Source organism: Chlamydotis macqueenii, chromosome 1, assembly GCF_036417535.1.
Source record: "Chlamydotis macqueenii isolate bChlMac1 chromosome 1, bChlMac1.mat, whole genome shotgun sequence".
NCBI lineage: Eukaryota > Metazoa > Chordata > Aves > Otidiformes > Otididae > Chlamydotis > Chlamydotis macqueenii.
This window is the reverse complement of record NC_141556.1, coordinates 215,055,428-215,077,935: the sequence shown is the minus strand read 5'-3', so window position 1 is coordinate 215,077,935 and position 22,508 is coordinate 215,055,428. Positions and strand designations below refer to the sequence as shown.

Genomic DNA, 22,508 nt, shown 5'->3' with positions numbered 1-22,508 from the left:
TGTCCCGTACCCCAGCTGCGCCCACCCCAGCCCTCCTGCGCCCCGGCCCCCGCAGCATCTGCAGCCGGGTCAGTGGTCCCCGGGGCCGGGCGGGGAGCGGAGCTGCCGGCTGCGGGGTGAACTCAGCCCGGGAGCGCCGAGCATCCCGCCCGGCTCCCTGGCCGGCTCCCAGCCTCCCCCAGCCCCACCGGGCCTGCCCCGGCCTCGCCCGGCACGCGGGGTGCACGTCCTGCACCCCAGCACCTGGGGCTGACGTCCCACACCCCAGCCCCAGCACCCAGGGTCCACATCCTGCACCCCAGCACCTGGGGCTGACGTCCCACACCCCAGCCCCAGCACCCAGGGTCCACGTCCTGCACCCCAGCACCTGGGGCTGACGTCCCACACCCCAGCCCCAGCACCCAGGGTCCACGTCCTGCACCCCAGCCCACACCCCACCCTGGCCTGGTGTCCCGGGACGGGATGGGACCCGCTGGCCGCGCTGGGGCTGCGCACTGGCCGGGCTGGGTGGAAGCGGCACAGTTCACTGAGAGCTCACAAAAATACTCAGTGCTTTATTTCCACCCCAAAAACCATGGCGCAGACGCTGCCGGGGGCAGCACGCCACACGCATGCAGGCATGGGACACGATGGAGCCCGGCACAGCGTGGCTCACGGATGGACACGCGTGCGGCAGACCCGCTCGACGGCCGCCGGCCGGGGCGCCGCGGCTCATGGCGCAGGAGGCTCTGCCCAAGCCCCGGCAGCGCGGGGACGAGCGCTGGGACGTCCCAGGAGCCACCGTGGTGGCTGCCCTCACCCGAGGGGCAGCTGCAGGGACCCCCTCGGTCCCTCACGGCCCAGCGTGGCGCGGGGTGAGCCCACGCAGGCAGCCAGAGCAGCGGCAGCAGCCCCCGGCCACGCACGGGGGGAGCGGAGGAGCCTGGGGATGCCGCCCGCACCCGGCACCCCTGCCACAGCAGCCCCCCGTGCCCCGGCAGCCAGAGCCCGCAGACGGGGGGTGACCGCCAGCACCCTCCCCCCGGGCAGCTCAGCATGGCCGAACCCCCGCAGCCCCCAGCTCCGGCCCTACGGCACAGCAGAAGCCGTGCGGATGTGGGAGCGGGGTCCTCCAGCGCCGGCCCACTGGCCCTTGCTCCTCAAACTGGGCTGGAACTGGCGCACAGCACCCCTGCCAGCACCCTTTGCAGAGCAGGAGAGCGGGGATGCCCTCAGCATCTGCTGCGCGCCGTGCGCCCCCTGCATCGCGCTCTCCCGCCTCGCTGCCGTGCAGTCTGCGCGTGGGCCGGCACCTCCGGCGCAGGCGTGGACGGGCCGGGACCCCGCCGTAGCCCCGGAGGGGAGAGCAGCCCCCCCGGCCGCAGCCCCCGCGCTCAGCCCGGAGCCAGGACGCAGGCGTGGGCCCGGCTCTGCCCCAGCCCCAGCGCCGCAGCAAAGCCTTCTGAGGAGCCACGGCTGCGGGCTGCTCCGCTCCCGGGCGGCCCGAGAGACGCGGGGCAGCCAGCGCTCCTGCTCCCGACGCTGCCGTAAGCTGCGAGGCCCAAAAGGCCGCCAGCCCTTTCCGAGGACCTTGGCCAAGGACTCCCAGCCTGGGGGGAGGAAAACCGTGAGCCCACCCAGCCGAAGCAGGGGCAGGGCCAGGCCAGCCCCCCGTGCCCCGACGCTGGGAGCAGAACCCTGCTCTGCCGGGAGCACCCCCCAGCAGGTACCTGCCCCGCTCTGTCCTCCTGCCCAGCCCAGCAGCCGGCAGGGAGCCAGGGCAGGGGGTACTGGCCTCGAGGGTCCCCAGCAGAGCCCCCAGCCCCCCCGCGAGAGCTCCAGGCACAGCCAGGACCACACACAGACGCTCGCGGGGCCCAGGACGCGGGGACGACGCTTGCGGCAGCTCGGCGGTGAACACCCCGGCCCCAGCGGCGCGCGGCCGGCTAGAAGTGCTTGTCCTCCAGCAGCGAGCTCACCACCAGCTCCTTGTTGCCGAAGTCCCAGAAGGCAGTCATGTGGAAGGCCATGTTGGAGAGGACGACCAGGTACTCCAGGAAGGCGAAGATGGTGTACACTGGTGTGGGAAACACAGCAGGTGAGGGGAGCCTGCAGCCAGATTTGGCCCGGGGGAACAGGGCGCGCGGCGGGGGCTCGTCCCCTGCTTGAACCCGGGCGGGAGGAGAAGGCCGGCCGGGCGCTGTCCCTCCCGGGGAGCTCTCCTGGCCTCCGGCCGGGATTTGGCAGGCACGGTGTCATCGGGCCCCTTCCCCGCACAGCACGGCGAGGGGCGACGGCAGCCCTGCCCCAGCCCCTTACCTCCGGGGCCGCAGTACCAGTTGTGGTGGAAGTAGACGCACACGGCAAACGCAAACGTGATGAAGGTGAAGAAGAAGAGCAGCTGCTTCCACTTGTAGGACTTGCGCTCCTGCAAGAAGCCAAGAGCGGGGTCACGGCCCCGGCCGGTCCCCGGTGCCCGCCCCGGCCCCCTCGCCTGGCACGGCACGGACCCGCCGAGGCCGCGGGCGGCTCGGCCCTCGCCCCTGCGGACGCTGGAGACGCCGGAGCAGCCGCCTCCACCCGCAGGGAAGCTCTGCCCTGGCCCGGGAGCCCCTCTGCACCCCAGCTCCTCGGGCACAGCCGTCCAAACGAGGACCAGGGGCCGTCCCGGCCGCTTCGGCAGGGCCGGGACCTTGGGGGCGCGTGGGGGGATGGTGCCTGCGTGGGGATAACCCGGGCTGCGGCCCGTGCTGCCCGGGGCGTGAGGGCAGGCCGGCGTGGGGGGCTGCGGCATGCTGCCAGTGTTTCCCGGGGACTCGGTCCCGCAGCCGAGCAACGGGAGCCACGGGGGCCTCCGGCACCGTCGCACACCAAGCCACGCGGCCGCCGGCCAACGCGGGCGACCCCGGAGGCAGGAGCACCCGGCACGCGGGGCCCTCGCAGCTCCCCGAAGTTGGGCCAACGGCTCTACCAGACGGCAGATCCCCCGGCTGCGGAGGGGGCGGCTGCAGGTGGCCCCCAGCTCCCCGGGCGCTGCCCAACCGCCCCGGCACGGGGAATTCACCGGCGCGCGCAGGCGGCGGCAGCCGGCGCTGCGCCCCGTCGCTCGCAACTGCACCGGGGAGGAGGAAACCACATGAAGGGGCGGCAGCTAGGGCGGGCGCCGTGCCGGAGACGTCGCGCGAGCCGCCCTGGCACGGGGGGGCCCCATCCTGCCCCCCAGCACCGCCTCCGACAGCGCCAGGGGTGGGAGCGGAGCACCGGGCTGTTCCCACGCCCCGGCAAAGGGGGCCGGCCCCCTCCCTCCGTGGTGGGCTCCCCACCCCACTGCCCCATCCGCCCTGGGTACCGGCTCCAGCCCCCTCCTCTCCCCTCCCATCACGCTGGGCGCTCTGGATACAGAAATAAACCGAACGCTCCGGGGCGAGCAGGGAGCCTCTGCAGCAGAGGAAGCCCAAATCGCGCCCCGAGGCTGAAGAGGACAGGGGGAGACCCCAACGTCTCCATCCCAGCGCAGGACGGAGGCCACCCGCCCCCCGAGCCCCAGGGCTGGAAGGAGGGGGCCGGCGCCAGGCGCGAGGGCTGGGGATGCCACGGAGGGCCCAGACACCGGCGGTTATTCCTCTTTCGGGTGGGAGGGGAATTTCCCCCTCGTCTGACGTTTCGCGTGAGACAAAAACTCCGTTTTCAGGGACTGCTGAGAACGAGGAAAATTTAAATTGCCCCATCACATTTTCCATGAGCCCCAGCCCGGCTCAGCCAGCCGCCCTGCGAGCACAAACAGGTCACGGCTGGGAGGAAAACCCAGAGCGGAAGGACGGCCTCGCCGTCGCCTTTGCCAGCTGGGGACACGGGGCCGACGCCGCCGACACCGCATGGGGTGCCGGAGGGTCCCTTCCCGCCGCAGCTGCCGAGGGTCCCCGTCCCCAGCGGCTCCCGGGACCCCGCGCGGGCGGCCCTGCCCAGCGGGAAGCAGGCGGCCAGCGGCGCTCAGCGGCGAGGGTGCGGGGCCGCGGGGTGGGGCGGGCCGCGGTGCCAGCCCTGGAGTTCAATAACAATGAGGGGCCGGGGCCGGGGCCGGGGCGCGATGTGAAGTTTCGCACCGGAGACGCGGGTCACAGAACAGCCTTGTTTTCATCCAGGTCTCGCGGCGGCGGAAACGGTTGCGCTGCGAAGCGGCAGCGGTTTCCTGCGCGGCGCAGCAAGGTGAGCGGCAGCTCCCCGCTGCGCGGAACCGCACCGCGGCGTACGGCAGTGCCGCACCGTGTCACTCCAGAAAAGACTGGGAGAAACCCTTCAGCGGGGCCTGCTGTGACAGGACGGGGGGTGATGGGTTTAAAACAGAGGGAGGCAGATTCAGACTGGACATAAGGAAGAAATTTGTTACCCCGAGGCAGCCAAACCTCCTGGGACGTCCCCGGGGATTGCAGCAAGAGGCCACGGGCAGCTCCTCTCCAGCGGGAGCTCCCGCCACGCTGCCCGAAGCACGGCAGGCCCGTTCCTTCCTCCTCCTCCCACCCCAGGGCAGGGATAACGCTCCAGCTCCCACATCTTCCCCACGACCCCCGTGCCCCTTCTCCTCCTGCTGCCTGGGCCGCCTGCGCTGCCGCAGGGACCGTCCCGAGGAGCAGCGCACGGCGCCAGACCACGAGCTGGCGGCTGCCGAGAAACCTCTGTGGGCATCTGTCCCGGCACGCGCTGCCGCCCGCCCCCGCGCACGCCGGGGACCCACCAGAGGCAGCTCTCCGCTCGCCGGGCCCCAGAGGCGCAGGGCCAGGGCGCTGCGGGGCGGCTGCTCCTACCAGGCCCCCTCAGGGGTCCCGCGGCAGGACGAGGGGCAGCAGGGGGGAAGGAGATCCCCGGGTTAGCGCCCTGGAAGGGAGCTGGCGGCTCCAAGCAGCCTGGCAGGAGGCTGAACCTCCGCACTCAGCTCCCTGCGAGGAAAAACAGGGGTAAGAAAATCCCAAGGACGCGGGACGAGCGACTGTGAAACGCTCGGCGCACGCACTGAGGCAGGGAGGGCGGTTTTCCAGCCTGGAAACCTGGCGGGAGAGCAGTGCACCCCTCCTGCCCCTGGACGAGCCCTGACCCTGACCCTGAGCCTGACCCCGACCCCAAGGTTAACCCAGCGCAGCGCAGGACCCGCTCCCCTGCGCGGCCGGGCAGAGGGACGCCGCGGCACAGGGACGCCGCGGCACAGGGCTGCTCCCACGCCAGCACCGGCTGCCCAGGGACGGGGCGCTCCCAGCTCCCCGGGCCCTCGCTGGGGCTGCCGGGCTGGCAATGCCCAGCCGCCAACCCCGGCCTCGCAATTTCCTCCTGGCACGACAGACCGGGGCGCCCCACGGCCCCCGCAAGCCACCCCGGTTCCACGCAGCCCGCCGCCCCCCGAGCTGGGCCAGCCCCCCGTAGCCAGACGCGCGCCTGGCCCAGAAAACCCCAGGTGAATTATACCGAGCCCAGCAGCTCGCGGGCCTTGAGCCGAGCACCTTCCCTGCGCGCACAAAGGCGAGGCGGGAGCAGGCGGCCCGATGACGGCGGAGAGGAGGAGGCTGGCCGCACCGCGCCAGCCCGCTTGGACAGCGCGGGACGCCGCGTCGTGCAGCCCCCAGCCCGCGGAAGGCGCCCAGCGTCCCCTTCCCCCGTCCCAGGGGAGCCCCCAGCCCCGCAAACCCGGCTGCGAGGGCTGGAGGACGGCTGCTGCGAGCGGGCAGGCAGGGAACGCCAGCCAGGAGGCACAGAGCCTCCTGCTCCTTCCGCTGCTCCGCAGAGGGACCGGGACCCCGCAGAGCTCACACCCCGCCGGACAGGGAATGGAACGGCAAAGCGACATTAGCTCAAAACGCAACAGCTCCGCTCGCCCGGGCCCTCCCAAGCGCCGGCTCCGCTCCCGGTGCCATCCCTTCCCGGGGGACCGGCAGCACCCTCGCGGCTGCGTGCCGCACGCCGCTCCCGGCTCCCCCTCCAGCGTTCCTGGCTCCCCTGCGGTGAACCCAAAGACGAACCGGCCCAGCACCCAGAGCTCGGGGCAGGGATATTTATAGAGAGCTCGCCCGAGCCGCCGCCGCCTCTCCGGGCTGCTGCTGCTCGGCTGCCGGCTGGGTGACGGCGCTGCCGACGAGCGGGGCTGAGACCACGCGCGTCCACCGACCCCGTTTGCGGGACGCTCGGTACAGCTGGGAACTCGGCTCAGCCGTCCCGCCCCGCCAGCGCCGGCACAAACGGCTTCACAGTGCCGAGCGGGACAGGAGCGCCAGGCGCAGCGAGTAGGGCGCCCGCCAGCCCCACCGCGCTCACGCAGCCGGGGTTTGCAGGCGAGCGGCGCCTCTGCCTTCGCGCTTGCTGCACGAGATGCTTTCCAGAAGCCGCCAGCCCCGCCGGCACGCCCTGCAGAGCGGGCCGATGGCGGTCTGGGCCGCTGTGGGGCAGAGCCCAGCGAGACCCGGGACCCAGCTCCAGCGAGGGGCCTGAAGCAGCCAGCCCGGCAGCCACCGCGCGCACGTCCGCCGGCCGAAACGCAGGCGCTGGCGCCGCCGGCCGCTGGGGCAGGGGGAAAGATGTTTGCAAACAAGAAGTGAAACTGCTCTGCTCTGCTGCACCGCTCATTGTCTTCGGCGGGGCAGGGCCAGCTGCGGACGGAGGGTTTCAAAGGGCACGCGGCCGCGCGGAGCGGGGAGCGGCTGCCAGCCAGGGAGGGCAGCGCCACGCCAGCCGCGGCCGAGCGCGAAGGGCTGGTGCTTCGGTCACTCCGCAGCTGGAGGCTCTCGGGCTCCATTTCCCCTTTTCTCCTGAGCCCTCTCCTCCTTGGCCCCTTCCCCTCCTCCTCCCGGCCTGCTTTCTCTTTTCCTCCCTCCTGCAGAGCTCTATTTTCCTTTCTCGCTATTTGCCACCTTGCAACTGGAAACCGCCCGTACTTCCCCATTACGAACAAGTTCCCCAGCACCTTCCTGCCCTTGCAGAAAGGCAGTTGCAACACCGAGCCCCGACGAGCACGAGGCTTTTGCAAGACCAATTCCTGTCACTCGCGCTGAAACTCGGGCAAACCTGGGGAGCTTCGCCCCCTCCGCCAGCGCTGAACAGCGGTGCCAGCCGCGGGGCCTGGGAAGGGCCCTTCCTCCCTCCGCAGCCCCAGCGCGGCCGCCGAGGGGGCTGTGCACGGATCCCCCGCTCCCTCCTCCGGAATAAGCTGGAGGAAGGCTGGGTCCAGCCTTCCAGCTCCTCACACGGAGTTTGTCCCGGAGACAGTCCCAGGTTTGGCTCTGGAGAACCTGAAACCCTCTGGGGACCCTCGGTGGCTTCCCCTGCTCCGGTACCCTCTGCCAAAGAGGAGAGGACGGGACAACGCGGGACCAGAGTCGCTCCCCTCGCCGTCCCCTCCTGCCACCGCCACCTCCAGGGCTGGGAGTGGCAGAGATGAACAAAAAGCCCCACAACCGGCACCAACGGAGCCAGAACCTGGCCCCAGGATGTGGTGACCTACACGGGGCTTTCGCCCTGCCCTCCCCAGCGCTGCGAGCCTCCAGCCCGGCCAGCTCAGGAGGCGCTGCCCAACTTCTCCCTGCTCCTGCTGAGCCCGGCAGTTCCCACCGGCCACTCGGCTCGCGGCCAGGAGAGGATGTGGCCACAGCATCGCGCTCGCCGCAGCCTCGTGCGGCCCCGCCGCCCCTCCCGTGGCGAGCCAAGCGAGCCGCCGGCGTTGCAGGAGCCGGGCCAGGCTGCCGCCGGCCCCGGGAAGCGGGCGTGCAGCCCGAGGAACCCAACAGCGGGATAAGCCCAGGAGACCCTGCGTGGCCCAGAGGAGCCGTGGCCCCGTGGGAGCGATCCACAGCCGGAGCCCAAGCGGCACATCACGGGACGCCGAGGGAGGGACAGGGCAGATCTGCAGGGCGACGATAAGGGCCAGCGCCCGCTTATCAAAGGATGCCGCGCACGGCCGGCGGCGTGTGAAGCCCTTGGCCCGCTTCGTCCGGGCACATCCAATCTGAGAGCCCCACCGCCGCGCAGGGCTTTCCTCTTGGGAGGAACTCACCCGTCGGGCGACAGCTCCATCTGCCGACACGCAGCCCCGCAGGGAGCCGGCGCAGGGGACGCCACGCTCCCGGGCAGGGGCTGACAGCCTGGCTCCAGGTCAGGGCTGGCCCCAAAGGGGCCCTCGCTCTGCGGGGTGACACCCCGCTTTGGGGGGCTCCCCTCCGTCAGCAGGGCCTTTCCAAGGAAGCCATGCTGCGTGGTGGCACCGTGCAGCAGCCCCCAGCCCAAGCGAGTCCCGCGGGACTGGGGGGGGCAGGTTTGCTGTGCCCCTGGGCCCGTGCCCGACACAAACGTCACGGCCTGGCCGTGGACGTGCGGACACGCAGGACAGGCACTGGACGGCCATGCCAGCGCCTCGCACCTGCCCTCCTCAGCTCCGCGGGAGCGAGCAACGAAGCAGCCCGGGCGGGCGGCGCGGCAGAGGACGGCAACCCGCAGGCAGAAGCAACACGTACCCAGCGCCGCCGGGGCACGCGGGCCGAGCTCAGCCCAGGGAACAGCCGCTGCGCCCAGCTCACAGCTGGCATCTGGTTTTGGTTTTGCTCCCGCGAGCTGAGAGCGGGACTAGCAGCGCTGCTAACGCGCTGCAAGCAAAACTCACGGGTTTGCTGCCACGCCGCAGCCTGCAGAGGTGCAAGGCCTGCAGAGCGGCGCTCCCCAGGGCTGACTGCTGCTCGGGGAACTGCTGTGCGAGGGGAAGAGAGGCAGGGGCTTGGAGTTCCGGCCAAAAAAGACAAGCCAAAAAAGATGAAACAAAAAAAGGAAGCCACGGGAAAGCTGCCAAGGAGTGACTGCCGAACTCCCGTATCACCAGAGACAGCAGATCGCTTCCCAGCGAGCAAGGGGAACCCCAGGATCTCCAAAAGTCCCTTCCACAGGGCACCCTGCAGCCAAACAACTGCTGGAAGCTGCTTTTCCAGGTCTCTGAAATCAGCCAGCCCGGGGATGGGCTCGGTGAATTGCCGGAAGCGGACAATAAACAGACGTGATGGAGCAAAGCCTCAGCCAGGCACTCTCCGTCTCTCCGTAACTGGCTGGGCAGACCCCACACACCGCGCTCGTCCTGCTCCTCCGCGGGCAGCGCGTCCGGGCGGACCCCGAGCACAGCACCCACCCTGCCCTGGACACCGTCCCTTCGGAGAGGCGTGCTCCCAGCCCTGGGGTGGCGGCACACAGCTCCGACAGCTTCCCCTGAAGGTCTCTGCTTTGCAAAGAGATCCCTCTCCTGGGGCAACACAGCCAGGGAGCCCCGGGGACCCTCCCCACTGCGTCCTGGGGGCTGCGGGGATCAGCTGGGCGAGACGCATCCCCAGGAGAAAAGGACAGAGAGGTCCGGGAAGCCCAGAGACCCAGGCAGAGCCCAGCGTACAGGAGGCACGCACGTGCAAAAGCAGCTTTCGCACACGGCGTTTCACCGCCGAATGTCCCGCCCTGCCCGCCTGCGGCTGTGCCGGTGCCAGAACGAGACCCGCGGCCAGCCGGCGCGGCAGGCCAGCACGCGAGACCCGCGGCCAGCTGGCTCGGTGGGAGCGCTCAGGGCAGCGATTCCCGGAGGAAAGGATCGCACCATGCCTGCCGCCCGCTGCTGGCGGCTGCTCCCAGTTTGTGGGACCAGCAGATTCCCGGTTTCCCAGCACAGAGAAGCCAATTTCAGCTCAGAAACAGGCATCCTCCAGCAAGGAGAGGGGGTCAGCAAACCCACGCCCCGCCGATACTAATGAGGTAGTTTTCAAATGCCAGCTCTGAGTGAAAACTAGAAAATAGGAAATTAAACGATTCCTCCCCACTTCGTCTTGGTAAACCACAAATCTTGGTGATGGCGTTTCCCAGTTCCACCCGGCGGTGCTAACTCCTCCAGCACCCGCTTAGGGTTAGGTCACAAGCAAGCGACAGCCAAAGCCCTCCACCGCCAGCCGAGAGCCCCCTCCCCAGCACCCAGCGCCGCACGCGGAGAAGAAAGGAAAGTTTCTGTACCTCGGGACTTACTGTGTGTTTCTTAGTCATTCTCCAGAGGATGCACGTCAGGAGCATGTGGCCCAGAGCCGACGTGATAAAGACGATGAAGGCATTTTCGTGGATCGCTGAATCAACAAGACAACAGGTTTCCTGTTAAATCTGAGCCAGGAGCACCAGGGGAACGCGGGGCAGGCTTGGGGAGGGCGAAGGGCTGCCTTCTGCAGGACGCGGCCCTGCGGGGAGCCCCAGCACCCGGGAGACGCTGCGCACCAGCACGAGCAGCGGTCTGGGGACCAAGGTCTTTGCAGGAGACAGGCACGGCGCGGCTCTGCACCGCTGCGCCCACGCAGAGAAGGGGAAGGGGGCTCTAACAACAGAGCTGCTCCTGTGCGCCTTGCACCCCCCCAGAAGCCCAGGGCTGCAGGGGGATGAGAGTTGCTGGCAGCCTTATCGCAGAGGTGCCAGGAGGGCGCTCATGGGCTCTGGCACCCGCTCTGGCAGTCTCCGTTGCTGCACAGGGCTGTAAAGCTGAGAAACCCCGGAGAGCAGCTCAGCACCCCCACTGCCGCTCTAGGGATGGGGAACCTGAGGCACAGGACGGGGCTCTGCGGAGTAAGCCAGTCCCAGACACAGAAAGGGGCATCTTCTGGCCTCCTGCGTTATCCACCTGCCCATCAACCGTCACCAGCCTCATCACCGAGGCCACCTCGCGTGCCGCTGAACTGGCACGGATTTTGGGTCAGGCTGGAGCAACGCTAGGCCGGAGCAGCTCACGAAACCCCAAAGCCACACACAAAGCCCATGCAGCTTCAGGCGAGTTATTTTCAAACTAGTGCCTCTGTTTAAAAGAGTTTCCCAGCCTCCTCTCCAGGAACCGAACCACAGGCCGATTCCCCACCACCTGAACGTAAGAAATGATCTTCCCTGCTTCCCCGCTCGGTTCCAGGGCAAGGAAAGCCACGCGAAGCAGCCGTCAGAGGTGAAGGCGTGAGCAGTGCCCTGCAGAGAGGATTAACCTGAGCCCGTTCTCATCTCAGCACGGCAGCTGAGGTCTGAAACTTTCCCCACAAACCTGAGATTAGTCTGCAATAAGGATCTGAGAAAACTGGGCTAGCCTCAGCTCGCAGTGCGGCTTTTGCCCAGCCGCTCTGCCGCACTTCAGTCTCCTCGGAGCCGCTGGCCATGGAACGGGGCGCAGGCAGAGCCATCCGGGTGGCAACGCACTTTGGGGCATCCAAACCCCAAGAGAACATCCAAATTCCTAAGGGCACGCTCCCAGCCCCGGCGTGTCAGAGAAGCCCCGTGGGCAGGTTGCTCTGCAGTCCCCTGCCGTGGTGGGGGCAGCTGGGGGGGTGACGGGGCGCCTCGCCGTGGGGGACAGGGAGCGCTGGCAGGGGACAAGGAAGGTGAGCTGGAGAGGAACATCCCCTAGATCACAGACCCCCATCAGCTGGAGGTGCACATCCAGCCATCCCAGCTCCCCGAACTCTGCGGTTTCCAAACCCGCTCTGGCCCTACAGCTCGAGGTCACCACGTGCTGCGCTCCCCTCGAGGAGCACACGCTTCCGTGACACTCACCAAACAGGACTTGGGGCTAACTTCTGTTTAACCCTGCCGTGGCCCGGGGGTTCAGACCAGACAGCGCGCTTTGGAGGAGCTCCATCCTCACCCCGAACGCCGGGGAGGTCCTTGGACTCTGCTCATGACGCCGCAGCCCGGAAGCCAGGGAACACCCAAACGGTGGGAAGCTTCATCGGACCGACAGCCAGTGTGCCAGCGCCAGGCCCTGGCACGGCCTGCTCCGGGCACGGCTCCCGAGCGACGAGCGGGTGGGCGGGAAGGCAATAACCACCGCACCGGAGAGACAAGAAGCACCTGGGGGCGGGAGAACAAGGCGCGCACAGCGAGCCGTCAGCTGTCCCGCCAGCCCGAAGGGTGCTGGGGCTGACGCGCCTGCTGGCTGTTTTTCCCCAGCAGCCTGCCCGTTGGTGTGCAAACGCCTCCCAACACCCGCTCTGAGAGGGAAGCAGCACTGCTCCGTGCTCCCAGCGCGACACCCCGCTGCGCTGGCAGCGCTGGGCTGGAGGGAGCCCCACAAACCATCCACCCGATGCTCCGCACTGGGGCTGGACCCCTCGCGCCCGCAGGCACGGTCCCAGCTGCCCGAGGGCTCCGCCGGCCGTGGCCCGTTTCCAGCTCGCTGCTCTAAGCGGTGGCAAGGCTTCCTGATTCCCACGGCATCTGCCCTTCCAGAGCGTTTTCCTCACCCACCGCGAGTCGGAAGGTGCTCCCAGCGCAACACCAGCTGCATCCTGCCCCACCTCGCCTCCCTCGCCGTGAGGAAACAAACCCTCTTCTGTCAACCTCTCCTCACCAGCACCCCTCCAAAGCTCAGAGCTCTGGCCCGGCCTCTCTTTTTGCGAGACTCTGTGACTGCACCCTCCAGCGCGGTCCCACAGCCGGGCACAGCACCCGCCACCATCACCCTCCAGCTGCGCGCAGGCCAGCGGACACAGGGCTCTCCTGCCGCCAAGTCGCAGAGCAGAGCTGGGTTTGTTTCCGCTGCAACAGCACCACCGTGCTGGCTGCTGGCTCCGCGTCCTCCGCAGCCAGCGCCGCTGCCTCCTCCAGGTCTCGGGGTGGGACAGCGGCTGGACACCATCGCGGCACTTAAACTCACTCCAGACGAGACCGCGCCAGAGGAAGGCGCTTCCCAGCCTGCCGTGACCGCATTCTGCACACACCGATTTAACCTGAAAAATTCTGCTTTTATTCCCAGGTCAACACAGTAAATCTTCCCCAGACAGGTTTGTGGAAGGGTGTTGAAAAGGCAGCTGGAACGCAGCGCGGGCGGGCAGCCAGCTGGGAGCCAAAGCCAAAGCTCAGCAGCGGAGACGGAGCGGAGAGCAGGGACGGAGCGGAGAGCAGGGACGGAGCCTTTGCTCAGCGGCGGTGAGACGCGCTCAGCGTGGCCTCAGCACACGAGTGGGAACAAGCACTAAGGTCTGATCCTAGGCTTGACGCAAAAACCCAGCCTACGGTTTTGGCCAATTATCAGCAACCGCGAATTTTAGGAAGAACACGGCTACTTGCACGTTACGGACACAACTTTGCTCCATACGCACCAGTTATAACATAAGAGATTTTTTTTTTTTTAAACTGTTTTTCCCTCCAGACTGACTACTTTCGAAACAGTGGCGTGAAGCAGAGCTCTGCAAAGCCTTGGCAGCGCGAGCAAGACCCCCGGCGCGACGGCCAGCGCAGAGCGCGGGAGGAGCCACCTACCGTAGTTTTCAGAGGAGGACACGTAGGTCAGAATAAGGAGGGCGAAGTTCTCGAGCAGGTTGAGCAGCAGGTTGAAGTGGCACAGGCGCAGGTAGCGCGGGTGCGAGCAGTGGCAGCTCTGGTAGTGGTTCCAGTAGGCCACGGCCACCAGGAAGCGGGGAGCAGAGTGGAGGCCGATGCAGAGGCGCCAGACGTACCGCTGGGGGGTCTCGCCCCCGATAGCGGCGCTGATGGAGGGGAGGTAGTTGGGGACCTGGAAGAGAGACAGCGGGTGTGGGGAGAGGCAGAGGGAGCGTGACATACTGTCCAAGACACTAAAACTGCTGGGTTTTTTTCCTAAATAAGTTTATTCCTATTTCAAAAGCAGGGAACGTAAGGTGGCAGAACCCCAGTCCATCTCGCAGCCCTGCTGGGCCAGCCCCCGGGGCGCCCTGCTCAGGGTCCCACTCGGCTTTCTTAGCATTATCCCTTTGACCGTTATCCCTCCCCTTTGCTCAGGCTCGGTCCCTCACGTGTTCTCTGCCCCCGGGTTTGGGGCCAGAGGAGAGGAGGGTGCGCGGCTTCGTTAGCCCAGCTCTACGGGAGAGAGCAGCAGGCAAAGACAGTGCTCGGGGGGAACGTAAAAGCAGGAGAAGCACCAGTGCAGCCCCAGAACAACCCCCAGAGTCTCACAGCTCGGGGCCTTCCCGAGCCAGCCAGCACTGCTGTGCACCAGGTGATCCATGATCCAGGATCCTGCTGGGATCCCCAGAGCCCACCCAGACTGTGCGCCCCCAGCGCGTCCTGCGGAGAGGCGTTCCCAGGTCGGCCAGTCCCTGCTCGACGAACCAGCTCCGTTGTGGTTCTCTTGAACCTGCCGCCTCCGCACGACGTCCCTGCTCCTTGTGCTGGCAGAGGGGTGCAGCGGACCCCCGCCTGCCCTCTCCAGGCCAGCCACGACCTCAGAGGTCTCTGCCTCGCCTCTCCCTGCTCTCAGCCATCGTCTCCTCCCGCGCGCAGCTGAGGAGCCCTCGTTTCACCACCCCAGGAGCAGGAGCTGCCCGACACCTCCGAGCGTCCCTGCTGCCCCGCCCCATACGCACACGCCGTGAGGAGGGGGCAGAACCGCACGCCGGCTGTGCACTTTCCTTATTTCACCAAATCAAACTGCCCTGGCGCTTCACTGCTCCGTCGTCCCCCTCGGCAGCCTGCCTCGTCACCCTGCTCCAGGATCTTGGCGTCACCATCAGCCTGTGTCACCCCACTGCACACGGGCACGAGGAACAACGCAGACCCCAAAAAACCCTGGGGTGATCTCCCGCCGGTGTGAGAATCACCACCCACTCCTGCCCTCTGTTCCCAGCCTGTAAGCAGCTGCTTATCCGCGCTTGTGCCACGTCTGGTGGGAACGCCTGGAAGAAGAGGGGATCCCCGCCACCCCTCCGGCTGCCCCAGCCAAGCAGCCACGACCTTGGAGGACCTCGCGTTTTGCTGCGAGAGTCGCTTACCCCGCAGTGGGTTGCTGTCGTCTCCTGGAAGTGGAACAGCAGAGACCAGATCACACAGAAAAGGAAACCAAACAGCGGGCAAAACACGGTCCCGACGGCCAGCGTGGTGAAACGGAGGCGGAAGAGGATCCCATCTCGATCCAGGGGCAGCGGCACCTGTAACATCTTGACGGACCTGAAAACAAGCAAGCAAGCAGACATGTGACAGGGATTCCCTCTGCTCCTGCAAAGCGCAGCCCCAGGCAGCCCCGGGCACAGATGCACGGCCGGCAGAGGAACCGGGGCAGAGGCGGCCTCCTCCACAGCCGCGCAGCCCTAGGGCGGGCACCGGCCGCGCAGCCGAAAGCAGCGTCCCGGAGCCGCAGGAAGCCCCGGGCTCACGTACAGCAGCAAGCTGGGTCGGAGCAGCGGCCGCACACGGCGGGGAGCGGCAGGCAGCGGAGCGCGCGGGCAGCGGGGCGCACGCGGAGCAGGGCTGTGCCCTGCTCTGGACCGCGAGACCGATCCGCCTGGAAGGGCACGTGAGCTCTTTTCGGCGGGGTACGTCTATCCAGACCATTCCCGGCCCGCGCCGGGAGCCGCTGCACGGGACAGCGCTGACGTAGCAAGGGCGCTGCGTGCTGCCCGCCGCGAGCTGCGGCTCCCCCGGCGCATCCCCAGCCGCCCCCGGCGCCGTCCTCACTGCGAGCGCGCCGCAGCCCCGCATCCGGCACCGTCCCAGTCAGGTGCTCAGCCCCAAGACGGGCAAGATTCTACCTGCAGGACCAGGGCCCTGCGCAACGACACAGCCGTTGCCCGTCAGGCCAGACAAGCCCAGACAATCCGTCTGTCGCGCCCAGCAGCCCGCCTCCGGCCCAGCGCTCTCCCCCAGCTCCCTCCCAGCACTCGCTGGCGGCTCTCCTGCCCTCAGCCACGGCTCTTCACCCTTTCCAACCTTCCCGCGCGTCCTCGGCCGCGGCCCAGCTGCCCCCAGGCCGCCGGGGTCAAAGCCACGTTAAATCGGACCCGATCATGTTAAATCGGACCCGATCACATCAAATCGGACCCGATCACGTCAAATCGGACCCGATCATCGCTCGCGCCTTCCTTCCAGCTCTCCTCCCGCCGCGCCTGGCCCTGACTTCTCCCACCCCAGTGGGCTCCCCCCCGCCTGGGGACAGGGGCCACCAAGCAGCCCAAACGAGGGGCTGCGACGCCCTGCTCCGAGCAGCCGTTAGGGATCCCTGCCCCACCGCTCGGGCTCCAGGACAAGGCCGATTGATAGACAATCCCCGCAAAAACCAGTTACCAGCCGGGGCAGGTGTCTGGGCCACGGCCCCAGGGCGGCACGGCCGCCCCCGTGAGCCCCCGCAGGGCAGGGACGTCCCCGCCAGCGCCGTGGCACCCCACACAGCTGGGACGCACAGCTCGGCCCCTCGCCCGGGCTGCGCTGCGGCGGGGCTGGCGTTTGCCTGCAGGACGAGAGCAAAGCGAAAGGGCAGCTGTACCTGCGCCTGGGGGCCGGCGCCGCAGCGAGCTGAGGAGCAGGGGGAGCGGGATCCCGCGCCGGCCCAGGCTCCCCTCTCTGGCACGCGCCCCCGGCAGTGACCCCAGCGCCGAGGGGACGCCCCCGAAGGGCAGGGCAGGGCAGGGCAGGGCAGGGCTGTCGGGGCAGCCACGCTTCCCGCAGAGCGAGGCCCGGGCCGGCCGGGGGGACGAGGGGAACGCTCCCCCGACGGGGGCGTCAGCCACGGGGACGCACCGCACACCGTGTCACGGGGATGTCCGCGGGGGACGGCCTCACGGTGGGGGGCCACGCTGTCCCTGCCGTCCCCAGAACAGCCCCCTCACACGGGTCTGGCCCAAAGCGGAGCAGACAGAAAAGCCGGTCTTTTGTACCGCGCGCCGAACGGCTCCGAGCCTGCCCCGCACCAGAGGCCTCCCCCCCAGACTCCTCGCGAGACCCTTCCCAGGCACCCCACGTGCCCCAGAGACCCCCCAGGTCCCCCAGACCCCCCCCAAAACATCACCCACTCAGCACCTCAGACTCCCCCTCAGCACCCCACAGGACCCCCCCTCCAAGTACCCGATACCTCCAAAGCACCACCCCCCGCTCCTGGGCGCCCCATATTCCCCGAGACCCCCTCTGGGCGTGAGCCACAGCCCCCCAGGACCTCCCAGTGCTGCGGTTCCCACCCCCCATTCACTCCAGATCCCCTAGAGACCCCTCTGAGTACCCCCAAATCCCCCCCAGGACCTCCCCGTGCTGTGAGCCCCACTGACACCCCCCCAAACCCCCCCCCCCATTTCCCCCAGGACCTCCCAGTGCTGTGACACCCCCCCTACCCCCCCCAGGCCTCCCAGAGACCCCCTCCCCATTCCCCCCAGGACTTTTCAGTGCTGTGGCTCCCCCCTGACACCCCCCAAATCCCCTCCCCATTCCCCCCAGGGCCTCCCAGTGCTGTGAGACCCCCCCCATCACCCTACCCTTCCCCCACACTGCTCAGCCTCCTCCGCTCTGCTCCATGTCCCGGCCCGGGCCCGGTACCGGTACCACGCCGCCTCCTCCCCTTCCTCCTCCTCCTCCTCCTCCTGCGGCGGCCGGCCCCGGCCCCCGCCCCCGCTCCCCCGCCCCGGGCCCGGGCCCGGGCCTCGCAGCTCCGCAGGGCCCCGAACAAGGCCTGGGGCGGGGGCGGGGGAGCGGGGGCGGGGGCCGGCCGCCACGACAGGAAAAGCCCCAGGCCCCAGCCCGGCCTTACCGCCCCCCTTCAGCGCCTCCTCGCGGTCCCTTTAAGACACAGCCCCGCCCCCTGCACCGCTGTACGTCAAGCGCGCGGATTGGACCGGCGGGGGGCAGAAGTTCCCGCCTCTGACGTCCCCGGATGTTGAGAGGCGCTGCGGCCCGGCGTTCTGGACCCTTCCGCAGCGTTAGCTCCACCCCCTCTGCTGCATCGGGCCAATCGGCGCTCAGAGCGCGGAGGACGTCAGGCGTCGCGTTGCCCAATCAGCGAGAAGCGCTCGCTGGTCCCCGGGGGAGAGAGGGAGAGCTGCCTCGCTTCAAAGGGCGGCAGCCAATGAGAGCGCTGGGGGGCGTCGCTAGCCAATAGGGCGGCGGCGCGCGGGGGCGGCTGGGAGGCGCGCGGAGCGCGCTGTGACGCAGCTTCCCTTGCCCTGTGAGGCGGCGGCGGCGGGAGCGGCGCGGCGAGGGGCGGCCGGGCCCGCGCTCCCCCTGCGACCCCCGCACCGGGCACCGGCGGTGAGCACCGCGGGGGGGCCGGCCCTCCCCTCCCCTCCCCTCCCGGCCCGCCCCTGGGCGGCGCAGCGGGCGCGGGCCGTCCCGCGGCCTTTGTTCCGGAGCGGTGGCCCGGGGCGCCCGGGCCCGCTGCGGGCGGTTGGGCCGGGCCGGGCCGCGCGGGGGGACCGCTCGGCGGCGGGGGGAAGGGGGTGCGCGGGGGCCGGGCCGGCCGCCCGGGGCGGGGTGGGGGGCGCCGTGCCGCCCGCGGTTGGGGGAGTTCGGGTGTCTCGTGCCGGGTTGCGGCGGGGAGGGGGGGCCGGTAGCCGGGGGGGGGGGTACGGAGAGCGGGGGCGGCCGGTGGAACCTGGGCGGGCGGTGGGGCCGGGGCCTTCGCTGGGGGGTGTCCGGCGCCGCCCGGGAGCGTTGTTCGAAGGCGCGTTACTGGGCGAGCGGCCCGGCCGCGGCCCGCAGCGAGAGCCCTTCCCCCGGGGGCGCGGGGCGCTGTCCGGCAGCCTCCCCCCGCTCCGCTGCCGCGGTGTCCGGCGCGCGGGACCGGACCTCGTGCAAACGCGCGGGTCTCGTTAATCCCGCTGCAGCGCCGGGGCCGCCCGGGGCGGGGGCTCTGCGCGGCCCCGCGGCACAGCCCGCGGCGCGCCTGACGCTCGCAGCACCTTACCCGTCAGGCGGCCAGCGGCGGCGTCCCCCCGCGCTGCCGGCCCGGGTCACAGGGGCTCTGGTGCGTCCGCGGCGCCCCGCTTCAGCTTCGGCGGGGGGTGGGTAGGTGAGGAGGGGTGGGTGTCGGAGGAAAGCAAAGCTTCACGCTCTGGGGGAGGCTGAAGGCTTTTAATGACTCGTCTGTGCTTTGGAAAACTGTGCTTCAGATTTGTTCTGAACTAGGGTTTGGTGTTTAACGCAGTCCTCGGCGTACCGGCTTTGAAAAAGCGGTGGCGTGAATAAGGGCAACAGTGAAGAAGAGAGGCTTTCCGGATTGCAAGTAAGGTCGAGAGTGAGAAGATCAAACAGCGTGCAGCCCTTGTGTCTGGCCTTCAGGGAGAGTTGTTTAGGGAAGACGAGATGAAAATCACCCGTAGAAATAGAGAGGAGCGTAGCTGAGGTGGGTGCCCGGAGTTCATGGAGTGCGTTCGCATCAAACAGATAACATTGATTTTCTGGGTGTTAAAGAACAGGCAGGGTTTGTTTCGGGTGCCCTGCTGGGTGGGGTAGCGTAAGGGAGAGCAGATCCTGCGGCCAGGGGGTGACGGCCGTTCCCGGAGGCCACGCAGAGTCGTGCCGGAGCACCGAGGTTGGATCTTGAGGAACTGAACGGGCAGTGGCTCTGCGTTCTGTCCCGCTATCCCAGGCCGGGTGCTGCTGGAAAACAAAAAGCAGCCTTGGCGCCACGGAGGCGGTGTGCTTACGGAGGAGGCGCAGGCGCAGGCGGGGGGTACGTGGCAGGGCTGTTTGGGAGAGGGGCATCAGGAGGGGCTGTGATGCGTTGTGGGGAGCAGCCTCACCCCGCAGCCCACGGCAGGGTCCCGCGGCGTGGCGGGCAGCTCTAGGTTAGGGCGCTCCGCCGGTTTGTCACATCGGCGTTTGCTTTCCTGTGCCGGAATCGTTCCATTTAGACCGCTCTTACTGTGCGGGAGGACGTCAGCGAGGACGCGTGTGTGAGTGGGAAGCCTCCTAGCACCGCAAAATTGGGACGTACTGCTGGATTTGCTGCTGCTTTGAGTAGCCGAAGACTACCCAAAACGTCTTTCCGGTTCCTCGTTAACGTAAGCGTCGGACACCGACGTGCTCTTCACCGAGTCTCCGGCCGCGCTGGGATGGCTGCGGGGGCGTGGGGGGTGGCTACCACTGCTCCCAGTCCAGGTTTGGCTGATCCCCGAGGGTGGGACGGGGGTCTGGGAGAACAAATGCTGCCGACGTGATGGGTGGGCAGATGGATTTTGTGGCTCGGCTCTGGAGTACGTGCAGCTTCCCGTTGGTTAGAAGAAGGGTTGGAGTCAGGGAGCTGGCAAAGCTGGGCAGCAGTAAAGGTGTGGGGTTTGAGGCGAACTGAAATCGTTGGCGACCAAATGGAGAATACTTGAGAGAGTTTGTTGCTGTCCTGGATGTCGAGCCTGCTGCAAAAGCTAAACGGAGTTTGAAGAATGCTGAAACGCTGAAAGTTGGTGTGTCTTCGTGTCAGACGGTGTTATCCTGCCGCGATAGCGAGCAGTGCTTCGTGAATATGCTGGGTATGGGCCGTGTCTTGGAGTTTTCGGAACTCCTTAGCGCTGCGCCGCTGTGGGGTAGCGAACGCTGCCAACAGGGAGGCTTTTTCTGGGCAGTGTTGGGGTTTCCAGTGGTGGAGCTACCGGTTCCTCTGGCTGCCGTATGGTGAAGGAGCCGCCTGGATTTTATTTGAGCGTGACTGAAAAAGCTGTAGCGGTGTTTGTGCTTGGAGAAGAGGCTGGAGCGAGGCGGCGTTGCTGAACGTGTCTGTGCACTGAACAGCGGGAGTCGTACGGGCGCACTGGGCCCCTGCCTGGATGGGGTAAAACTTCGCCGGACAGGATTTAAAAACGCCAACTCCTAGAACGCTGAGTTAAGAAAATCCCGGTGCGCCCCGTGAGCGATAAGTGGGAAGCGGATGGCAGGTGTATTCCTGTAATTCTTGTGCAGCGTGTTTCCACTTCTCTAGTTTGAAGTAGTTGGCGAGTAGGGCTTAACAGAAAATCGGCCATGGAAAATCCTGGGAGCGTCACGGAAACGGCTGCGGCGCGGCGCGGATCCCTGTGCGTGTTCCTAGGGAAGCGTTCCGGTGGCGTGGCCTTTCGGGTGTTGGGATGGCGGAGCAAAACTGGCTTCGTGGTGCCTGATGAGGATGAAACGTAGCAGAAGGGGACGTGGAAGCGCTGTTAGCGCTGGGGGTTCTGAGCGTTGTGCGGAGAACGTGTGGATCGAGGGAGCGGTTTCGTTTATTAGCTTCCTCGGTCTGTGAGACGCACGGAAAATCTCTCTGTGATGAAGGGTGGAGGGCAGCTTGCTTGTGATACCGCAAGTCCCTTTCAGGGTTCTGGTTCTGAATTGCGTGGTGTGACGTAAACCTGCTGTCGTGCGTTTTATGGCTTGATTGCTTGTGTCAGCAATGAGGACGATGAAAAATGAGTTTTCAATGTAAGCTTTAAATAAACGCTGACTTCTTCTTTCCAGATCTGGGGGAGAAACCCGATACATCCTGAAAATGTTTAACAAATCTTTTGGAACTCCGTTTGGAGGCAGCAGCGGCTTTGGGACAACCTCAACTTTTGGACAAAGTGAGTAACTCCTCTCGGCCGCCCCTTCAGTACTTCAGGTGTTTGTTCCTGGCAGATGGCGATTCCTGGTGCTGCTGGGCTGTCCAGCTCGCTTTGCGGTGAATCCGCTGAGGAGCCCTCGGCTTCTCCGCTAAACAGGCGTTTGGTCTGGGTGGATCCCGGGGTTCCGTGTACAGTCGTTGAAACCTCCTTTTATAAAGGAGCGGAAACTCAAATGCCGTCTTGCCAGGGGAGGGGGAAGGATTGTTTCAGTCAGGGCTGGAATACATTGGGAAGACTTGGAAGGAAAAAGCACGTGATCTGAGGAGTGTCTTCTGGAGATACGCGTTGTAGATACCGCAGTGCGTGGGTATAAACTGGCGCGTGTGCCCTGTCTGCGAGGAAGGAAACAGCCATTCTGTTTGTATTGCCCCAAAACCGAAGTACGAGAAGAGCAACGTGCGGGCGCCATAAAAAGTGGCGGAGGCCTTGCGGAGGAGTGTCCTTGCGTTCCGTAGAAGCGGCTGACGCAGATGCCGTAGCCTTTTGCTTCAGGGGCTCTGTGCAAGTGTTGATTGTACCACTTCACCTACCCCAGGCGCTCGTGTGTAGGTAGTCACGCACGCTTCTTTTGGGAAGTTGAAAAGGCAGTGACAGCATTGAGTTTCCAGTACGCGTGTTTAGGATGTGGCTTCGGCCAAACTGTAATGCTGCTTTTCAGATGCTGGCTTTGGTACCACCAGCGGAGGAGCGTTCGGAACATCGGCCTTTGGGTCGAACAATAATACTGGAGGCCTCTTCGGGAGTACGCAGACAAAGCCAGGTACTGTGCTGTTACGGTTGTAGTGCAGATCCTGAGAGAAAGATGTTACTAAAAAAAAAGGAGAGGGGGAGGAAAAGGAGAAAAAAAAAAAAAATAACCCCAAGCAACCATCACTAAAAGAAACAACACAAGCCAAACAGACACCGCCCCTTTCTTCCAAAAAAAACCCAAACAACCCACCCCAAAACAACAAAAAATCCCCAAGCAATTAGTGATTGCAAGTGATTACTAGTCTGTTTCTGTCTTCAGGAGGATTGTTTGGTTCGACTACGTTTAATCAGCCGGCCACCTCCTCCACGAGCACTGGCTTTGGCTTTGGAACGTCGACTGGGACGTCAAATAGCCTGTTTGGAACCACCAGCACCGGGGGGGGCCTCTTCTCCTCCCAGAATAATGCCTTCGCGCAGAATAAGCCCGCTGGGTTTGGAAGTGAGTAAAGCTACCGCATCTCT

The 22,508-nt window shown here is 66.9% G+C and overlaps 2 protein-coding genes across 12 annotated transcripts in view; one reads left to right on the top strand and one right to left on the bottom strand.

Annotated features, from left to right (window-relative positions):
• Nucleotides 1–534: 534 nt before the first annotated feature.
• On the bottom strand, nucleotides 535–17,564 carry PGAP2 (post-GPI attachment to proteins 2). Of its 8 annotated transcripts, none has more exons than XM_086739835.1 (7): nucleotides 17,477–17,542; nucleotides 14,739–14,913; nucleotides 13,252–13,504; nucleotides 9,985–10,091; nucleotides 2,299–2,407; nucleotides 1,959–2,056; nucleotides 1,235–1,589 (listed from the first exon to the last, which is right to left on the bottom strand). In XM_086739835.1, exons 2-7 carry the CDS (start codon nucleotides 14,901–14,903, stop codon nucleotides 1,374–1,376), a joined length of 948 nt encoding a protein of 315 aa, XP_086595961.1. In that variant the 5' UTR covers nucleotides 14,904–14,913; nucleotides 17,477–17,542; the 3' UTR covers nucleotides 1,235–1,373. The 8 variants fall into 8 exon arrangements, with proteins under 8 accessions (XP_086595959.1, XP_086595960.1, XP_086595961.1 ...); XM_086739836.1 differs by having other exon boundaries at nucleotides 9,997–10,091; XM_086739833.1 differs by lacking the exon at nucleotides 9,985–10,091 and having other exon boundaries at nucleotides 535–1,589.
• Nucleotides 17,565–17,872: 308 nt separating this feature from the next.
• The window catches only part of NUP98 (nucleoporin 98 and 96 precursor), a 37,764-nt gene continuing 33,128 nt past the window's right edge, over nucleotides 17,873–22,508 (top strand). For 3 of the 4 annotated variants that reach the window (XM_086739812.1, XM_086739813.1, XM_086739810.1), the window contains exons 1-4: nucleotides 17,873–17,973; nucleotides 21,151–21,254; nucleotides 21,955–22,056; nucleotides 22,306–22,485. In XM_086739812.1, the coding sequence (XP_086595938.1) occupies nucleotides 21,182–21,254; nucleotides 21,955–22,056; nucleotides 22,306–22,485 (355 nt within the window). In that variant the 5' untranslated portion in view covers nucleotides 17,873–17,973; nucleotides 21,151–21,181. Of the gene's footprint in view, nucleotides 17,974–18,868; nucleotides 19,067–21,150; nucleotides 21,255–21,954; nucleotides 22,057–22,305; nucleotides 22,486–22,508 lie in introns of all 4 variants that reach the window. The other variant, XM_086739811.1, reaches the window with a different exon arrangement.